Source organism: Pristis pectinata, chromosome 10, assembly GCF_009764475.1.
Source record: "Pristis pectinata isolate sPriPec2 chromosome 10, sPriPec2.1.pri, whole genome shotgun sequence".
In the NCBI taxonomy this organism is placed as follows: Eukaryota; Metazoa; Chordata; class Chondrichthyes; order Rhinopristiformes; family Pristidae; genus Pristis; species Pristis pectinata.
In genome coordinates, this window is record NC_067414.1 from 57101591 (window position 1) to 57122095 (window position 20505).

The window sequence follows — 20505 nt, forward strand, 5'->3', positions numbered from 1 at the left end:
TATTGCCCATGACACAAGGCAACACTTGAACAATGGTCACATCAAGGAAAACCAGCAAAATGGAAGTCACTGGGGAATCAGGGGAAAACTCTCCCTCAGCGAGAATCAGACTTACCAGAAAAGAAAATTACTGAAGCCATCACTGCTAAACTCTCTCAAGACAGTCCTCTGGATGCAACTTTTTTTGCTGTTTTTGGTATTGGTTTATTATTGTCACTTGTACTGAGGTACAGTGAAAAACTTGTCTTGCATACCGTTTGTAAAGATCAATTCATTATACAGTGCATTAAGGTAATACAGGGTAAAAACAATAACAGAATACAGAGTAAAGTGTCACAGCATAGGGAAGTGCATTGCAGGTAGACAATAAGGTGCATGGTCATAACAAGGTAGATTGTGAGGTCAAGAGTCCATGTCATCGTACAAGGGAACCATTCAATAGTCTTATCACAGTGGGATAGAAGCTGTCCTTGAGCCTGGTGGCATGTGCCCTCAGGCTCCTGTATCTTCTGCCTGATGGGAGAGGGAAGAAGAGAGAATGACCCAGGTGGGTGAGGACATTGATTATACTGGCTGCTTCAGCAAGGAAGCGAGAGGAGGGGAGGCTGGTTTCCATGATCTACTGGGCTGTGTCCACAACTCCCTGCAGTGTCTTGTGGTCCCGGGCAGAGCAGTTGCCAGACCAAGCCATGATACATCCAGATAGGATGCTTTCTATGGTGTAACAATAAAAGTTAGAGAATGTCAAAGGAGATATGCCAAAGTTCTTTTGCCTCCTGAGGAAGTAGAGGCGTTGGTGAGCTTTCTTGGCCATAGCATCTATGTGGTCGGACAAGATCAGGCTATTGGTGATGTTCACATGCAGGAACTTGAAGCTCTCAACCTCGGCACCATTGATGTAGACAGGTGCATGTACACTGCTCCCTTTCCTGATGTCAATGACTAGCTCTTTTGTTTTGCTGACATTGAGGGAAAGGTTGTTGTCATGACACCATGTCACTAAGCTCTCTATCTCCCTCCTGTACCCTGACTCATCGTTATTTGATATATGTCCTACTATGGTGGATTCATCTGCAAACTTACAGATGGAGTTAGAGCACAATCTAGCCACGCGGTCATGAGTATATAGGAAGTAGAGGGCTGAGGACGCAGCCTCGTGGGGCACCAGTGCTGAGAATAGTCGTGCTGAAGGTGTTGCTGCCTATCCTCACTGATTGCAGTCTGTTGGTCAGAAAGTCATGGATCCAGTTACAGAGGGAGGTGTTGAGTCCCAGGTCTCGAAGTTTGGTGATGAGTTTGCTTGGAATTATAGTATTGAAGGCGGAGCTGTAGTCAATAAACAATAGTCTAACGTAGGTGTCATTACTGTTCAGATGCTCCAGAGATGAGTGTAGGGCTAGGGGATGGCGTCCACTGTAGGCCTGTTTTGGCAGTAGGCGAATTGCAGTGGGTTGAGGTTGTCTGAGAGGCTGGAGTTAATGCGTGCCATGAACAGCCTCTCGAAGCACTTCATGATGGTGGATGTCAGAGCCACTGGTTGGTACTCATCAAGGCATGTTACCTTGTTTTTCTTAGGTACCAGGATGACAGTGGTCTTCTTAAAACAGTTGGGAACCTCAGATTGAAGTAGGGAGGTTAAATATGATCATCCCTCCAAGATTAGAAACTGGAATATTTCTTGAAAATTAGTAAAGTATTCAGCTACATTTATTGCAGTTCATTGCATAATCTTTGTCCACATGCACCAAGATATGAACTAATATATGGCAATAACCTTCATGTAAATGGCATGCAATGACCATTTCCAGCAAGTGAAAGTATAACCATCTACTCTTGAAATTCAATGGAATTTCCATTGCCAAGTACCACACCAGCAAAGTCCTGGGAACTTACCAGTGACAGGAAAATTAACTGATCAGAAGCTATGTATTCCTCAGCAAATAATTCAATTCCTGACGTTTCCAAAACCTTTTTCCCTTCACCTGGATGCATTTAACAACAGTCAAAGAAATTGGACTTAATCCACTTGATTAGTGCCCTTGCAGTATTTTAAACAACTATTCAATCCATTAATCCCTGTGCACAATGGCTGCTGTATATGCCATTTACAAAATCCACTGGATAAACTAACCAAGGTTTCTTCAACAATACCCAGGAAATCCAGAATGTCTACCATCTAAAAGGAACAAATACAGAAACTCCATGGGAACACTCTCTCTCCAAGGCACACACATCATTACTTTGATATATTTCATAACTGCTGAGATAAAATTCTGGAACTCCTTACCAAATAGCACTGTGAGAGCACTTGTAGCATTTCAAGGAAATTACCACCACCTACTGAAGAACAATTAGGAATAGGCAATAAACATTAGCCTCGTAAAAGTAATGGAAAATCCACAAATAAAATAGAATTTAATATTTGATTACAAACTTTATACTTTTTTTTTCTATTCAAAAATGCAACAAGATGGTCTTAGTTAAACTCCAGTGGTAAAGCAATTTGGAATCACAGACACAAAATCACCATTTTGCTTCCAATCACGCTCTACTTATGTCCTATCTCAAATCTATTATAAATCAATTCAATATCACTAACTTACTGATATTACTTGACTGTAAATTCAATATCACTAACTTACTGATATTACTTGACTGTAAATTCAATATCACTAACTTACTGATATTACTTGACTGTAAAAGGTATGGCAAATAAATAGTCTAAGGAAAATTGAAAAAAATTAGATTGTTTTCATTTGGCAAAATGACAGGGATATGGAATAAAAGAACATCTCTCAAATTTACATTACAGCCATATTTCCATAGAAGTATTTTTATCAATTTTGCTTTGTTCCCAATGACGATGATGCAGACCAAGTGAAATTATACAAAAAGACATCCAATTAAAATGCTTTACATTACTTTCCTTGACATTTTAATTTTACTTAGATTCAATATTCACACAATCAAGCTTTAAAGGTCTCGACGAAGGAATGTCTTACAGATGTTAAGTTCCTTTCATACAGACAATTAGCTTTTCATGGCAGTGACCATCATAGAGGAAGGTATAGCAATCATTACGTGCCTGCAACCTGTCTTAAACAACAGTGAGAGGAATCACTGGTCAATCTGCTTTTGGTGTATTGGTTGAGGAAGGAATGATAGAAATATGCATGAACCCCCATTGTTCAATTAACACTATGCTGCCTTGACAACCACTGGACAAGACCAGGGAACTTCCACCCACAAAAATGCCATCAAAACCAGATTTTGGTCAACAGGTTAGCAAAAAACATATTTGTGTGAAGCAGAAAAGATCCCTCCTCCTAACAACCCTTTATTTCTGCCCTTCCATAGATAACTAGAAGAGCAGTAGATCAGAATAACCTGCTGTATCTTACCCAGAGTTCCACTGAACGAGGCCATTTCAATGACTAACATTTGTTACAGCTCTCCCTTAAACACTGGTCCAGTGGCAGCTTTGGAAGGTCCCAAACAAAAACACTATTAGGGAAAGAAGTAGATTTGTAAAACACTTTGGGGAATACGTATTTGCAAGTTTTTCTTCAGAACTCCCCATGCAAATGCACATTTGCTTTTTTCTCCCCCAAACTGTCATCAGGGACAAAGCTTTTCTAATAATGTAGCTTCAAATTAAGGCTATGACAATAGGAACTACTGAACAAAAAAAAAACAAGAACTGTCTAGTCTTCCTTGATAGTCATGTGACATAATAATGTCCAAGTTGTTGTCTTATAATAGCAGCCAATCTTTGTCAAGAACATACAACAGATCCAGCAATGATCCCAGTTAAGTCCCTGTGGTTAAGCATTTTCTGGAACCATAGATCCAAAGTCACAATTTTCCTCACAATCATGCTCCACTTACCACATCCCATGTCTCAAATCATAAATCAAATTAATATCACAAATTTGATAGCATCATTTGACAATAGAGGTATAGCAAAACTTTAGAATACTTTTAACACAAAGTTCATAAAAAATTTAAACACCACTCAACATGTGCAACTGCCAAATGGTTTGCAGGTGCAATTGATGCACTCTGCAAAATAAAGTAGCATGTAAAATCTTAGTTACCAGGGCAAATGTACCTAATAGATTGTCAACTTCCAGTTTTTAAATGTGATGCTACTTTACAGCATTAGCTTTAAGTTTTTCAAAGCTATTTTCTGCTTTAGAAATTGACTATCTATAATTACAAGCACAAAATAAATGAAGACAGTGTTAAGGTAAAGTTATTTTTTAAAATTGGTATTGGTTTATTATTGTCACTTGTATCGAGGTACAGTGAAAAACTTGTCTTGCATACCGTTCGTGCAGATCAATTCATTACACAGTGCACTGAGGTAGTACAGGGTAAAAACAATAACAGAGTACAGAGTCAAGTGCCACAGCTACAGGGAAGTGCATTGCAGGTAGACAATAAGGTACAAGGTCATAACAAGGTAAATTGTGAGGTCAAAAGTCCATCTCAGCGTATAAGGGAACCGTTCAATAGTCTTAGTGGGATAGAAACTGTCCTTGACCCTGGTGGTATGTGCCCTCAGGCTCCTGTATCTTCTGCCTGATGGGAGAGGGGAGAAGAGAGAATGTCTGGGGTGGGTGTGGTCTTTGATTATGCTGGCTGCTTCACCAAGACAGCAAGAAATATAGACCGAGTCCATGGAGGGGAGGGTGGTTTCCATGATGTGCTGGGCTGTGTCCACAACTCCCTGCAGTTCCTTGCAGTCCCGGGCAGAGCAGTTGCCATACCAAGCCGTGATGCATCCAGACACGATGCTTTCTATGATGCATTGGTAAAAGTTGGTGCGTGTCAAAGGGAACATGCCAAATTTCCTTAGCCTCCTGAGGAAGTAGAGGTGCTGGTGAGCTTTCTTGGCCGTAGCATCTATGTGGTTGGACCAGGACAGGCTACTGGTGATGTTCACTCCTACGAACTTGAAGCTCTCAACCACAGCACCATTGATGTGGACAGGTGCATGTGCACCGCCCCTTTTCCTGAAGTCAATGACCAACTCTTTTGTTTTGCTGACATTGAGGGAAAGGTTGTTGTCATGACAACATGTCACCAAGCTCTCTATCTCCTTTCTATACTCTGACTCATCGCTGTTTGAGATCTGGTCCACTATGGTGGTATCATCTGCAAACTTGTTGAAAAGGAATTTGATGCTACAGAAAATTAACAGAAAATTTCTGTTAAATGAAACAAAGTTGATATCCAAATCTACTTCAGTGAGAAAAGAAATCAGTTTGCTTGTCAGAGTTACTTCAAGCAAATTCCTTTCCAACATTTCTTGTGCAGGGAATTCATTTTTTCAGTGATTTTATTTATACTTGCTGGATAATTGCATGAAACAATGATTCCAGTATGTTTCTGCAATTGTAGCAATCATATATACTAACCACATGAACAGCCCAATGCATCCTTACTGCATTCTTCAGGAGGATATTAAAACTATGAGTGAATTTATGGTATGGTCATTGAGTAGTGTAACATTTAAAATGATTCTTGCATTTGCACCATGCAGAATGGACTCAAATTGAATATAATTTCCGTGGTAATCTAAATCTTAATCCACAATAAAACTTCTAAAATTGCAACTGTGAATACATTTAAGTGTTTGGTAGGTTTTCAAAAACCTAGGTCCTGAGGTTTTGAAAAAATCCTATAGGAATGCAAATTCATTATTTTGTTTCTTTATCAATCATACATTGACAGGCATTGAGCTAAGCCATTGAAAAAGTGCCTAGTTTTTCAATATTACCAAATAATATTCAAAAATATTATATTTAAGATAAAGGCACATAAATAATGCACAGAGGACAATTTCTATTTTTTAAGAAATGAATAGTTATTTTTGTTAATAATGTATTTGAATCAGCAATAGGGTGGTTTCAGCACTGATGGGTCAATAGCTGCACTGGCCAAGAGCTTGATGAGGATTCACCACAAAGTTGCTTGTCTTAAACACCAGAGAGGACCAAAGTGCCTCAGGTGTATGCAAGGAGAGGAACACTAAATAATTATGGGCTAGTCACACTAGTCAACTATACTTCATTGGTAATAAACCAGATAAACTTGGGAAGAGGTTTGGTCCACATCACCCACCCTGTGCTCCCTTTTATTTAAGAGCAAGTGTGTGGCATAAATAGTATAAGAGACTATTTTCTTTAAAAAGTCTAAAACAGAAAATATAAATTGTGGAAATCAGTAACTTTTAACAAAGGACAATGGTACTTGCATTCTGCATACGAGAGTCCTCCACTGGAACCCTGCTTAGTACTTTTGGTACTCCAATACAAAAATTCAGTACATACTCCTTTTGTATCTTAAGACAGACATCTGCTCAGGCTGTAGCACTGTTATGCCAGGAATTCAACATGAACCCTTACCCTCCCCTCTGCTGTATATTGTTGTGCTGCAAACCTAGGTGCTGGAAACCTGGTGTAAACTCCTGCCTTCCTCTGCCATTCTCACAGCAATGAAATCACCCAACTTGGTGTGGAGAGGACCAGAGATTTCTCCATGGTAACAAGCTCAACAGTGGTCTCTGGGCTGGGCAGAGCTGGGCAGCCAAACAGAGAAGGGGAGACAGCAACTTCCATCCCATCCAAAAGAAGGTGATGCGAGAGACTATAGGATCTGTCAACACATGGCACAGCCACTGCTGGTTCCCAGCAATGGCGTGCACTCATTGTGCTGGCCAGGGTGCGGCTTGAACCCCACATCTCAGCATTAAATGACTGCACAGCTCACACCAGCCTGCCCAATACCAACCCACCCAATACCAGCCCTCACATGCAGCCTCTCTACCAAGCCATGGGAAATCCATTGCTGAATGCGTGCTAAGTTGCCAGCACCCATATTCCTGGGCCAGCGGCAAAGAGCTGCAGGAAAGAAAAGAGTTCATGCCAGGTTCCCTGTGCAGCAACACTGTCAGTAACACATATTCCTATATAACATTATAAGTACCCCTGTTAGCACTGATTCTATTAGCATTCTTATTTCTAGGAATGCATTCTGATCGCAAAGTGAGGTACCAATGCATTTTAAAAACCTGAGACCCGTTAACACACATTTTATTAATTTTGTATCATCTGACTGGGACTTAAAGAAAATTCAAGTCTGTGGACAAATATTGATTATTTGTGTAATTCAGGGAAACAGGTAAACCCGATTCATATTGCTGGAGCCTTATCTTAATAGTCTTTGCATATTATTGAAGCAGCATCTTAATAGTCTTTGAGAATGATATTATACAACCCTCAGTGACATCAGTGAAATTGGATTGAATGAGAACTAAACTTAACAATAATGACGTAATGCTTAAACTTATCATTCATTTTATTTAAAGTCTAAATCTTAATAGTTCATTCCTGTCCTAATCTATGCCCCAAGAAAACACTAAGGAACGTAGACAATTTTGATTGTTTATTTCAGGGAAACACCTGACACTCATAGTATTACAGCCTTATTTTCTGTTTCAGTGCAACCAGCATTTTGAGAGTCAATGTAAAGCGCACTGCGGCAAAAAGACATGCTCATTACAGGTTGCATCTCTCCAACAAAGATAATTACTAACTGATGCTCTCTGTCTCAGATAAAACCAAGCTGCTAGTACTTCTGCTCGATTCTGGAAGCAATATGATTAGAAGTTCCCAGAAAACCCAAACCCTTTGAATGTTTAACTCTACATGAAAGTGAAGTGATCTGTAATCGAGACCTAAAGCATTCCCACTGACAAGAGTGATCCTGCTGTGTGTCTGTCCTACTCTTCAAATAGCACTGTATCCCAGCAACCTTCCTGTTGCCAAGGCAAACCCTGGAGAACAGTTGCTGTGATCAGCCTACTGCAATCCTGTGGGTAAATCTTCATTCTATTGCGTTTCATGCCACTGCACAAAGCACAATGTGAATTGAATACTAAACAGTATTAAAGGCCTCGAGGGACTGATTCAAGCCTTTGGTGCAGTTCTCTGTGTGATGACGTAGACAATCCTTCATGTATATTTTATTACACATAACAGCTGACGTCTCAAGTTTCCTGAATGTAGAATTTTTAATGGGAATAAATTAAAACAAGGTGGACTAGATACCCCTTTTCTATCAATATTTCATTTGCTGCTCTTTTATTAAGTATTAGTCACAACAGAACAGAAATTCTAAGTAAAATGCCATATTCCCATGAAAAGTAAAAACTACCGACATTTTGTGTTAGGAGAATCTATTGTCACCACGTCCAAATGGCAATTATATCTTGTTTTCTCCTGTTAAAAGCTACAAAAATAAACAGAACCTTCATAGGCCACACAGGTACTTCAATGGATGCAGAGGTGCTTCAAAATGCTGACTGACATACTCCCACCGCACCCCCTCCAAATCACCAGCACAATGAACTACAACTTAACCTGCAGGCCCACTGCACTGAACAATGTGTGCTACACAAGTGCCATTAAAACCAATACAGTCTGTACAAACTAGTAACGTTTACACTCGTAAATAACTGTGAAGAGATTGGTAAATTACTGTAATCTGTGCTTCCTCCTCACGTACAAGCAAGTTTAGATGAACAAATCAGTTCCATAGCCCTCCCCTCCCCCAATCACCAATACCGCAGTGCCTTTTGCAGTATACGGATTACTGATCAGGCAGACTCTAGCTTTACCACATGGAGACTCTTAGCACTCAAGCACAGTTATCAATCCAATTAAACAGTTCTATAGATATTTTTCCTGTTAATTGTAACCTGTAAATTGGAAATACCAGGGTGGCGCTCTGCAGTCAACCAGCTCTTCTGGCTAAAGTCAGTAGACCAATCTACTTGTTCTCTTACGCTTTTCTCCCATTCCACATAAATCCAAACAAATTATTTCAGTTTTTAACTAAATAAACTGCACAGCACCTGGCTTGCTTTAACACTGGCTAAAAGACATCACACATACTTCTTCCATCATTGGAATGTCCAAGGCAATGTTCTTCTTGCCAGACAGATCCACCATAAGTATTTTCCTTGGTGCTCATTCCCAATATCAACCACTTACACCCTCTCCGACCTCACTGCCAAAGTCTTTCAGGTCCTCTATAGCATGTCTGAACTCTCATCCCACACTTCAACACAGCAGAGTCCTAAATGCAAACTCCCCCCACTACACCACTACCACCCAATTGTGTGTCTGATCCCCAGTACACTTTCCCCACTACCCCTTCCCTTGGTGCTCTTAACCCAGCTGATTCCAGGCCCAATCATCCCTGCTGAATCCAGTCCTCTCTCTCTATTACTCCATCTTCTCCTCCATCATATATCAAGGCCTATCTGCTTGCTTCCCTTAATTCCACAATGCAAACCAAAGGCTTCACAAGAATCAGTCATACAGAACAGAAGCAGGCTCTTCGGCCCACCTCATCCATGCTGACTATCAAGTACCCACTAGAGGTGAAACACTCCATCGCAGGCAACATCCTGATGAATCTCCTCTGCACCATCTCCAGTACACAGTGTCCTTCCTATACTTTGTTGTAGGAGGATGTGGCAGTCATTTTGCACACTGCAAGATGAACAAATCATTTGGCAGTGTTAGAGAAGAAAGCTTCTGCCCAAGACATTGAGTGAATCCTCCTCTTGTATTATCAACTTGCCTTCCTACTATTAACACAGCTAGTTTCCCATTGCTTCATCAATTGGATGCAAGTGCTGACACATGAAAATGAGGCATCAAGTCTCATGATGTCCTTCTTACTCATTAACATACAATTACAGTTCCTGAGTGGTACATCGGCAATAATTTTTAAATTTAATTTTTTTTTAATTTAAATTTTATTTACAGCGTGGTAACAGGCCATTCCGGCCCAACAAGTCCACGCCACCCATTTTAAACCCAAATTAACCTACCTGTACATCTTTGCAATGTGGGAGGAAACCGGAGCACCCGGAGGAAAGCCACGCAGACATGGGAGAACGTACAAACTCCTTACAGACAGCGACAGAAATCGAACCCCAATCGCTGGTGCTGTAATAGCGTCGCGCTAACCGCTACGCTACTGTGGAATGTTAAACAGACATCCCTGGTGTCACAAATCTCCTGCTCTTTAAAACAATAAATAAACAAGCAAGATCCTGGCACAATGGAAGGAAATAAAATCCATTTGTATTTTTGGTTCTATGCAAAGACCAATTCCTAAATTAAAGTACAGGACTCATTGCCAAATTCCCCTATCGTGATATCAAATATCCTGATTCCCCACACATATGTCCACACAGTGCATTTGAGAGATCATGGAATAATAGAGCCATGAAATGTTAAAACATGGAAACAAGTACACCATGCCTGCACCAACACACCCATTTACATTCATCTTTCACCAATCCCTTTCTTTTATTCTCCCCACACTCCCATCAGGTTCTATGACTTGCCTACAAACTAGGGCAATTTTATAGTGGCCAATTAACCTACCAACAAGCATGACTTTGGTATGTGGGAGGAAAACAGAGAACCCTCCCACAGGGTCACAAGGGGAATACGCAAAAGGGAGAGAAATTAAATGAAGAAAATTATTCCTTCACATAGATACCACAGCAACATTTAAGAGGCATTTAGACAGACACCTGGACAGGCGGGGAATAGAGGGATATGGACCATGTGCAGCAAATGGGATTAACATAAATTGGCATCATGGTCGACACCGATATAGTGGGCCAAAGGGCCTGTTCCTGTGGTGTACTGTTCTATGACATGGTGGAAACCCATGTAGTCACATGGAAAACATGCAAAGGTAGGGAAATGAATGGAGAAAATTTCTCCTTTTCATGGATTCCATATGGCTGACTGCATTAACATTAATATATTCAAGTTAACAAGGCAGAGAGAAACAGACCCAAAACCATATCTGATCAAAGGGCAAAAGAATGGTGATATGTGAACAGACATGAGAAAAATAATGGCTGTTTTTCAGATGTCCTTTTTTGGGACTTTTCTCTAAAAGGCAAATTTGGGTAAAATTCATGTAGATTTTGTATGATTATGTCTTTTAAATGTCATTCTCCTTTAAATTGTTCAACTTCTGTTGAAGTGTCTCTAACTGAAATGTTGGCGTTGTCACTCTTCCCACCTGCTGAGAGCTCACATTTTCTTTTCTACTTTTTTCCCCCAAGTTTATTAAAGCTACCACATGACTTAAGCGCAGAAGCCAGGTGGATATCACATGCAAAACTGCAGAGATCCCACATGGCTGGAGGTTCCATCTTTAAAAGAAATTTCACTACTTCAGTCTAAGACCACCAGCTCCATGTCTGTACTTGCCCAGCTCCACTCTTGCTTCACCTCATCCACTGTGGAAACTCTCTTTCATTCCTTTATTACTTCTAACTCTTGACTAATCAACAAACTCCTAACCAGCTTGCCACTATCTATTCTCCTTAAACTTAGTCATTTAGGAGTCTGCTGCCCTTGCCATTACACCTACATTAGTTCCCAGTTAAACAATAAATTTATTTCAAAATTCCTATTCTTTTTCTCTAGCCTGTCCATGGTCTTGCCATTCTTCTCTCTAATCTGCTTCCCTCCTATATTCCTGGGACAGCTGTCTGGCTCAAATACTGGCTAACATCTCTGATTTATTATGTTCCAGCATTTGTGACTTTGCTGCTGAGATACTAACCTTAAAATTCCCACCCTAAGCCTCTCAGTCTCTGTCCCTCTCTTTCCTTATTTCATACATACATAAAAAACAAGAGGGTAGTTAGGAAGAGTGTAGGACCACTCAAAGACAAAGGAGGGAATTTATGGCCAGAGCCAGAGGAAGTGGGCAAGGTACTAAGTAAATACTTTGCATTGGTATTCACCAAGGAGAAAGACATGGAGGATAGTGAGATCAGCATAGGGGATCCTAGTATTCAAGGGCAGGTTGATTTCAAGGTGGTGGTGGTGTTGGGTCTCTTGAAGAAGATTAAAATGAATAAGCCCCTAGGGCCTGATGAGATCTATCCCAGGTTATTGGAAGTGACAACAGAGGAGATTGCTGGGGGCCTTGACAAAGATCTGTGTATCCTCTCTAGCCACTGGTGAGGTCCCAGAGGACCAGAGAGTATCCAGCAAATTATAGGCCAGTGAACCTTACATCAGTGGTAGGGAAGCTATTAGAGAGGACTCTGAGGGGTAGGATTTACTTACATTTGGAAAAGCATGGGCTCATTAGGGATAGTCAGCATTGCTTTGTGAGGGGCAGGTCATGTCTTATGAACTTGATTGAGTCTTTCGAGGAGGTGATGAAGATGATTGACGAAATTAGGGCAGTGGATGTTGTCTACATGGGCTTTAGTAATGCATTTGGCAAGGTCCCTCATGGTAGGCTGACCCAGAAGATTAAGACACATGGGATCCAGGGTGACTTAGTAGATTGGATTCAAAATTGACTTGGCTATAGAAAACAAAGGGTAGTGGTGGGAGGGCATTTCTCTGACTGGAGGTCTGTTAACCAGTGGTGTTCCACAGAGATCAGTTCTGGGGTTTAAATGTAGATGGGCTGATTAGTCAGTTTGCAGGTGACACAAAAATTGGTGGAGTTGTGGAAAGTGATGAAGGTTGTCAAAAGATACAGCATGATATAGACTAGCTGGAGATATGGGCAGAGAATTGGCTGATGAAGTTTAATCCAGACAAATATGAGGTGTGTACTTTGGGAGGTCAAATGCAAGAGGAAAGTATACAGTAAATGGCAGAACCCTTAGGAGCATTGATGAGCAGAGGGAACGGAGTACAAGTCCACAGCTCCCTGAAAGTGGCAACATAAGTAGAAAGGATGGTCAAGAAGGTATACAGCATGTTTCCCTTTATGTCGAGGCATTGAATATATAAGTCAGGAAGTAACATTGCACCATATGCAATACTCCAAAATATGGCCAAAACTTTGTTTAGGCCATATTTGGAGTATTGTGTATGGTTCTGGCTGCTGCATTACAGGAAGAATGTGGAGACTTTGGAGAAGGTGCAGAAGAGGTTCACCAGGATGCCACCTTGATTAGAGAGTATTAGCTAGGAAAGGTTGAACAAACTCTCCTAGCTAATACTCTCTGTTGCCAGGAGGGATGGTGGAAGCAGATACCAAAGTGACATTTAACAAGCATTTAGACAGGCTCATGAATGCGCAGGGAATGGAGGGATATGAATCATGTACAGGCAGATAGAATTCATTTAATTTGGCATCATGGTCAGTACTGACATTGTGGGCTAAAGGGCCTGTTCCTGTGCTGTACTATTCAATGTTCTATGAGACACTCATGAAAACCTGCCTCTGATCAATATTTTGGTCACTGAACCTAATATCTCCTTATTTGGTTCAGTTTTCTTTTGTTTTAGACTCTGGCAAAGTTCCTTGGAACATTCTTGTTAAGCTGAAGTTTAATGCAAGTTCTTGGTGGTGAAAGAATTAGTAAGGAAGTTCATTGAGTGTTCTGGCCAACAATTGTCTTTCAAGAAATACCACCATTAATGTTAACTAATCACTTAGCTGAATGAGGGATTTTGCCATGTGCAAATTGGCTTCGGAATTGTCTACATTACAGAGGTTTTGTGAGTGTAGCATGCTAGGACATGAGAAGCACCATGTGTATGCAATACTAGACAAAACAGACCGAATTAATCAGTGAAAGAAAATACACAGTAGCTCACTAAAATTCATTTGTCCATTTTCCTACACTCTACAAGGGCACAAAACCTGAACCAGAAATAAATATTCAAGTCACTGCTTTGATACTATGGACTAATAGTGAATATTATTGAAATATGTGACCGTTGTGTGGTTAGGTCCCTTGGGAACTTCAGAATACACAGTTGTGGTTTCTGGGTTCCTTGTTAGATTATCCATGCTCATTTGCTAATAAATAAGAAATAGAGTCATTTTGGTCACTGCATAATGTGGATTTCTAATTAGGGTGCTCTCTAATAATACATATCTAAGCAGGTACTTAGGAATTGTATTTCTTGTTTCGCATTAAACACACAAAACCTCATATTGAATACCCAACACAGCAGACTCTCCCTTCCTTAGGAGACTGTCATTCTGCTAACATTGTATGCAGTGATCATTTTAGTGTGTAAATGATGGCTCAGAAACTCTATTTCAGATTGCATTTAAACTTTCCCCTTCATGTTCAAAGCCAGGGAAATATACCTTGAAGCTGTTATTATTCCATTTTTGTATATTTAGATAATGTTAGTTGCAAGCTAAAAGTGAAGAAAAATTCATCAGTGATATTTCTATTTGCACCCATTATATTTGAACATCATCTTCACATTCAAAAGCTAATATATTAACTTTGTGATAATTAGTCACAATTTCCATGAGTTAATTGGGGTCATATGCAGATAAAAATCATATCAAAATATTCAGAATTAAACTTAATAATATAGACCAAGGTTGAAAATATTCCAATTGTCAAAATATTTTAAAAACTAAACATATATCTTTTCCAAAGAAATGATAGCTTTTTTCATTACAAGACCAAGTTATTCTCCTTTTAGTTAGAAACCAAAATACAACAAAATACTAGTATAAATAGCGCATAATACTTTCATTTTGTTTGCTGCCAAAAATTATGACATTATTGTCAAATAATTTTGGATGTACAATTGATCACAAAAATAAGCCACATAATATTAAAACAAAATTGCCCAAGAAAATATGAATTCAACTGTAAATCCTTGGATAAGCTACCATACTTGATTTTAATTTCAAAGAACTGTTTAATTACAATACAAGGAGTGCATTTAATAGAAATATCATTCCAATAAATATCCACAGGAATTTCATCAGGAATATGATATTGTGCATAGTTATGTTATAAAAATTTTACTTCACAACTTATCACATGCTTGGCACAATGTTCACTTTAAGCTTCCCTTTTCCACAACCCCCAACCCTTCCCCTCTCCCCACACCCACCTCTGGTTATAAAAAGTAATCAGGCCATTTAGTCCAGGTGATCTGCACAAGCATTTACCCAATAACACAAACAAACTGTGCTGATCCCATTTACCACAAGTATTGCCTGTATAAATATCACTGTGATCACACAATCTGGCCACTGGAGCCTTACAGATCACTTTCTAAATATTTTAAATATAATTTTGAATACAAAGATGAATTTCAAAAGTTTTATTTAAATTAAAAGTCACAGCAACAAAAATCATAGTTTACTTTTCTACTAGACGTATGAATTTCTTCATTAAGTGACTAAAACAATTATCATGAAGACACTAACAATACAAATTTTGGTGACACTAAACAAACTGGAGAAAACAATGTCTGGCAAAAATTGGAAAAGAGATATTTGGTGTTGGTAATGGTGCTCACAATTTCATAACTGTCTATAAACATCAGTTGACTGTCTCCTACCTGGAGGACTTTGTTCTGAAAGCTTATAAACACTTTCACATTTACACTTTGTGTAAAAGAATTGAAAGACTTCTCCCAACATGTGAGCCTGGACTTTTCTAAATTGCTAGAACAGGCAGCACATGATTCCTACCTCTCAGATCAGTGCTGGGCATACATTTGTTGACTTTTGAGGATCTCAAGGCACATTTTCTATTGCTAGAGAAGTGCCCAACACTTGAACACACAAATTAGGGGCAAGAATAGGCCTCTCAGCACCTTGAGCCTGCACTGCCATTTAATCAGATCACAGCTAATCTGAATGTAACCTCAACTCTGCATTCCTGTCTACGCCTGGAAAAATTTTACCCCCTCACTTATCAGGAATCTATCTTCCTCTGGTTTAAAGTATTCAAAGACTCCACTTTCTCCGCCCTTTGAAGAAAAATGTTCTAAAGACCCACAGCCTTTGAGAGAAAAAAATCTTTCATTTCTATCATACACCCCTTAAACAGCGACTCCTGGTTCTATATTATATAAGTAAAGCATCACTTCCCTACTTTTGTATTCAATTCTCCTAGCAATAAACCAGAATATTCTGTGAGCTTTCCTAATGACTTCCTGCACATACTGGTCTTCTGCAAATCATGCACTTGGGCACCAGCATCACTCTATATCTCAGAGTTCTCTTATGAATTTGATAGTATGCTTCCTTTTATTTTCCTGCAAAAATAGATCATTTCACATTTTCCTACTTTGTACTCAGTTCGCTAGATTTTAGCCAACTCACTTAACCCTTCTGTATCTAAACTCCTTGTGACCTCCTCAAGGCGTCTTCACACTTTCCTAGCTACCTTCATCAGCAAACTTAGCAACCATATAAAAGTCATTTAGATAAATTATGGAGGAGGAATTCGTGGGGTGTATAAGAGATAATTTTCTAAATCAGTATACTAAGGAATGAAAGAGAAAGCATCTTTAAAGACCTTTGAGCCAAACTATGACTTACATTTGCAAGTAAACTAACAGCCACCTTGCAGAAGATGGCATAGGTTACTGAGAAAAACAAATTATCGGAGACACAAATTGCCCTTCCAAAAACTTAGCAGAGAGGCTCGGAGAAAGATTTATTACAGCAGACAAAAAAAAACTCTTTCTGTGCTTGACTGAAGATGGAGAAATAAATGAAGGCACTGAATTACTTAGATCATTGGAAACTGGACTTTGTGTAAAGAGAACAGCTTGAATGGACCTTGTCAAGCAATATGCTAGAGTTGAATGACATACAAATTCACTTTGCCACTTGCTGGCAAGAATTGTCACCCTATTTATAAAAGACTAGAATTGAATTTTTGATGAATGGACAATTGCTAAACCAATAACCATCCTCACACCTGAGGAAGGGTCATTGACCTGAAATGTTAAATCGTACAGTCACTAAGCAGGGAAACAGACCCTTCAGCCCACCATAGCAATGCTGGCAACTAAATATCTAACTGTACTGATTCCATTTTCCTGCATTCAAACCATGGCTTTCTATGCCCCAGTGTTTCAAGTGCTCATCTAAATACTTTATAAACATTGTGAAGAGTACCTGCTTCCACCACCCCCTCGGGCAGAGTGGAATGTTAACTCTGTGTCCCTCTCCAGAATGCTGTCTGACCTGCTCAGTATTTCCAGCACTTTGCTTTCATTACCAATAAACTCCCAAACCAATGTCTGATTGGAACACACAGAAAGTACCGGTCTTTAGAAAACTGGTGTTATGTCTTTCCGAAGAACAGAAATGCAGTGGATTACTCAGACTCAGCAATGGCAATCAACTTCATCATATGTCTAAACCTTGGTATACAATCTTGGTATACAAATACACATCCAAGCGTCCTTAAAAGTGGCTGTATAAGTCAATAAACCTGGTGAAAAAAACATATATGATATTTATCTTTAGTAGCCAGAGCACAGAATACAAGAGCAGGGAGGTTATTGTACAACTTTATAAAATATTAGCTAGGCCACAGCTGTAGTACTGTGTGCAGTACTGGTCACCATACAATAGGAAAAATGAGATTGTAGTAGTGAGGGTGCAGAGGAGATTCACCAGAATATTGCCTGTGGTGGAATATCTCATTGTAAGGAGGGACTGGATTGGCTGGGCTTGTTTTCCTTGGAGCAGAGGAGGTGAGGGACAATCTGATTGAGGTATACAAAATTATGAAGAGCATTGATAGATAATAGTAAACTTTTCACATAACAGAGATGTCCAAAACCAGAGAGCATAGGTTTAAGGGGAGTAAGAGGTTTAAATGGGATCCGAGGAATCGGGAATCCCCTTAGGGGATAGCAGTAGCAGAGATTTTATAATAGGTTTCTAGACAAGAACTTGATTGGCCAAGACATAGAAGGCTTTGGACCAAGTGCTCATAAATGGGATTATTATAGATAGGAACCCAATGGTAAGCAAGGGCTTAGTTGGCCAAAGTGCCTGTTTCTGTGCCATATGCCTCTGTGGCTGCCTATGATAAGAACACCAAGACCTAATTTATTTGGGAAATCACCTAGTCTCTTTAAATGAATGCATAAATATCAAACACATTTTAAAATAATCATAAAACCCAGACTTGCTGCCCTCTTACATGAGACCTATTGAAGTTGCTAACTTCAAACTTTTATTTTATATGAGTAAAACAAAAATCTGGCAATATCAATGCAAGGTTACACAGGGCATCTCCATATTATTGAATAGATTGCAACTTGTGATTGAAAGGATTGAAAAGATACAATCCAATTAGTTTCGGAATAAATAGGTGAGGAAAAAATAGAGCAAAAACAACAGAATGAAGATCAACTAGGAAAGTAGCAAAGGAATGGCTGATGGAATTTAACTCAGCAAATGCAAAAGGATACAGTTTGGGAAGATAAACCAGGCCAGTACATACAGTGAATGGCAGGGCCCTGGGGAGTGTTATTGAACAATGAGACCTAGGGGTACAAGTACACAGTTCCCTAAAAATGACAACACAGGTAGAGTGATGAGGAAAGCATATGGTATGCTTGCCTTCATCAGTCAAGGCACTGAATATAGGAGTTGGGACATCACATTACAGTTGTACAAATAGCTGGTTAGACCGCACTTGAAGAGTAGTGTGTGCAGTTCTGGTCACCTCACTATATGAAGGTCTGATTAAGCTGGAATGTTGCCTGGACTGGAGAGCTCGAGTCATAAAAAGAGATTGGATAGGCTGAGACTGTTTTCGCCTGAGCGAAGGAGGCCGAGGAATGATTTTATGGCTGTTTATAAAATTCTGAGGGGCATAGATAGGGTAGATGGTCACAGTCCTTTTCCCCTGGGATCTGAAGGGCAAGATTTTCCCACACTTTGAGGGTTGTAGGTATATAGAACGAATTGCCAGAAGAGGTGGTAGAGGCAGGTAAAATTACAACGTTTAAAAACACATTTGGACACGTACATGGATAGCAAGGGTTGAGAGGGATATGGGCCAAACGCAGACAAATGGGATTAGCGTAGATAGACAATTTGGTCGGCATGAATGAGTTGGGCCGAAGGATAAGTCTGTAAACTCAGTCCGTGGCAGTGCAGCTGATTTCCCATCTACTAAGAATCTCAAACTATAACCCAAGGGAGGAAAAAAAGTGAAATATAATAAGATAAACAAAATTTAAAAGAAAAATGGTGTATGTGAGGTGGACTTTCAATGAATTTCCGTAAATCCTCTTGGCCGCTGAAGGCACCTTACTACGCTTTTGTTTTGATCTTTGAAAAATACCACTGGACACTTCTAGAATCAAGAATGAGTAACGTCACTTCAACAAAGTGTCAGCGCACACCATTCAAGAGCCTCGAAAATGGAAGAGAGAGTTATAAACATCCATCTGTATTACGGGCATAACTTCTAATCCTACCAATATCGAACCTGATTCTAAAATTGATCATATATAAACCCCGTAATGAAAAAAGTTAACACTTTCCCAAATGAAAAACAAAATGTATGTTTATATGTGTCATCGGATCTAGCAAATGCAGTCAGACAAAGCAAAGATCTCAAGTACGTGTTTGCATCTAACCTCGGGCTGAATTACATAACTCGTGTACTGGTCGATGTTTCGGTGAGCGCTCTGTGGGTTGGTGGGACTGGTGGATGCCATTTGACTGTTTTTCTTGTTGGGACTCTCGCCCGTCACCGAGCTCGGCGTTGTGCACGAGTACGGTGGAACGTCATGCGGTCAGAGTCGCCGCGAGCTCCGGGAAACGTTCCAGCGACCAGGCGGAGTTGCCTGCAAACCCGTCCCTCCAGTGTTACGACTGCAAACGTTGCGAACCAGGCAACACCAGTTGCTCTCGGAACAAAAGCAAAACGATTGCGAACTGTTCGAAATCGACTGAAGTTAAACAAGGGTACCTGAAACTTTGATTGCTTCGGTTCTTCCGGGGCAGGCTTGCTCTTTCGTGAGGATTTGAACGCGGGAAGCCATTAGCACTGCTCTTGCGAGGAGAAAGTGGTGCCAGAATTGCATCTTACGGAAGAAAAGTCGTGTGAGAGTTCAATCTAGCCCATCCCAGAATGAGGTCTTGCGTAATCTTTACACATGCCCGCTACTAGGCTGGGGTTGTGCCTGTGTCATATTCTGTCCTTTTCATAGGAAATGGATAAGGGGGTGGACGTGTTCATTATATTTTTCTCAAAGAAACAAGTCGTGTATTTTATGATTTAAAAGGTTTGTTGAAGAAAAATTAACAGTTTAAATTCCATCTGATAAAGCAAACTAGTAGTCCAGAATAGGATTTCTCCAGCAGTGACCTGCGAAAACAGAAATTGCAGTGTCAATTTTGCCTGTTTCTCAGATCAATACTGGAGCAAAAGGAATTAATTAAAAAGATCGATTTTCATTTATGAGTGTATTTCAAGATTCCTCATTGAATATTTGTAGGTTTCTTCCTAACGCTCCTTGCCATTTAGAAATCTTTAATTATTTCACTTCTGCTCCAGCTGCCCATCTTCTCCAGAATCACCTGAAGAATTCTTTAGGTTCTCTACATGCCCCTGCTCAAGTTTTCCACTGCTCCTTTTGTCCATTTCCCACTCTCCTGATCCCACAA

General features: G+C 39.9%; 1 protein-coding gene across 1 annotated transcript in view; it reads right to left on the minus strand.

The window, feature by feature from the left end:
• Positions 1 to 20052, minus strand: part of msraa (methionine sulfoxide reductase Aa) — a 234982-nt gene extending 214930 nt beyond the window's left edge. Inside the window, exon 1 of the mRNA XM_052025182.1 lies at positions 19808 to 20052. Within this exon, the coding sequence (XP_051881142.1) occupies positions 19808 to 19922 (115 nt within the window). The 5' untranslated portion in view covers positions 19923 to 20052. The remainder of the gene's footprint in view (positions 1 to 19807) is intronic.
• Positions 20053 to 20505: the final 453 nt, after the last annotated feature.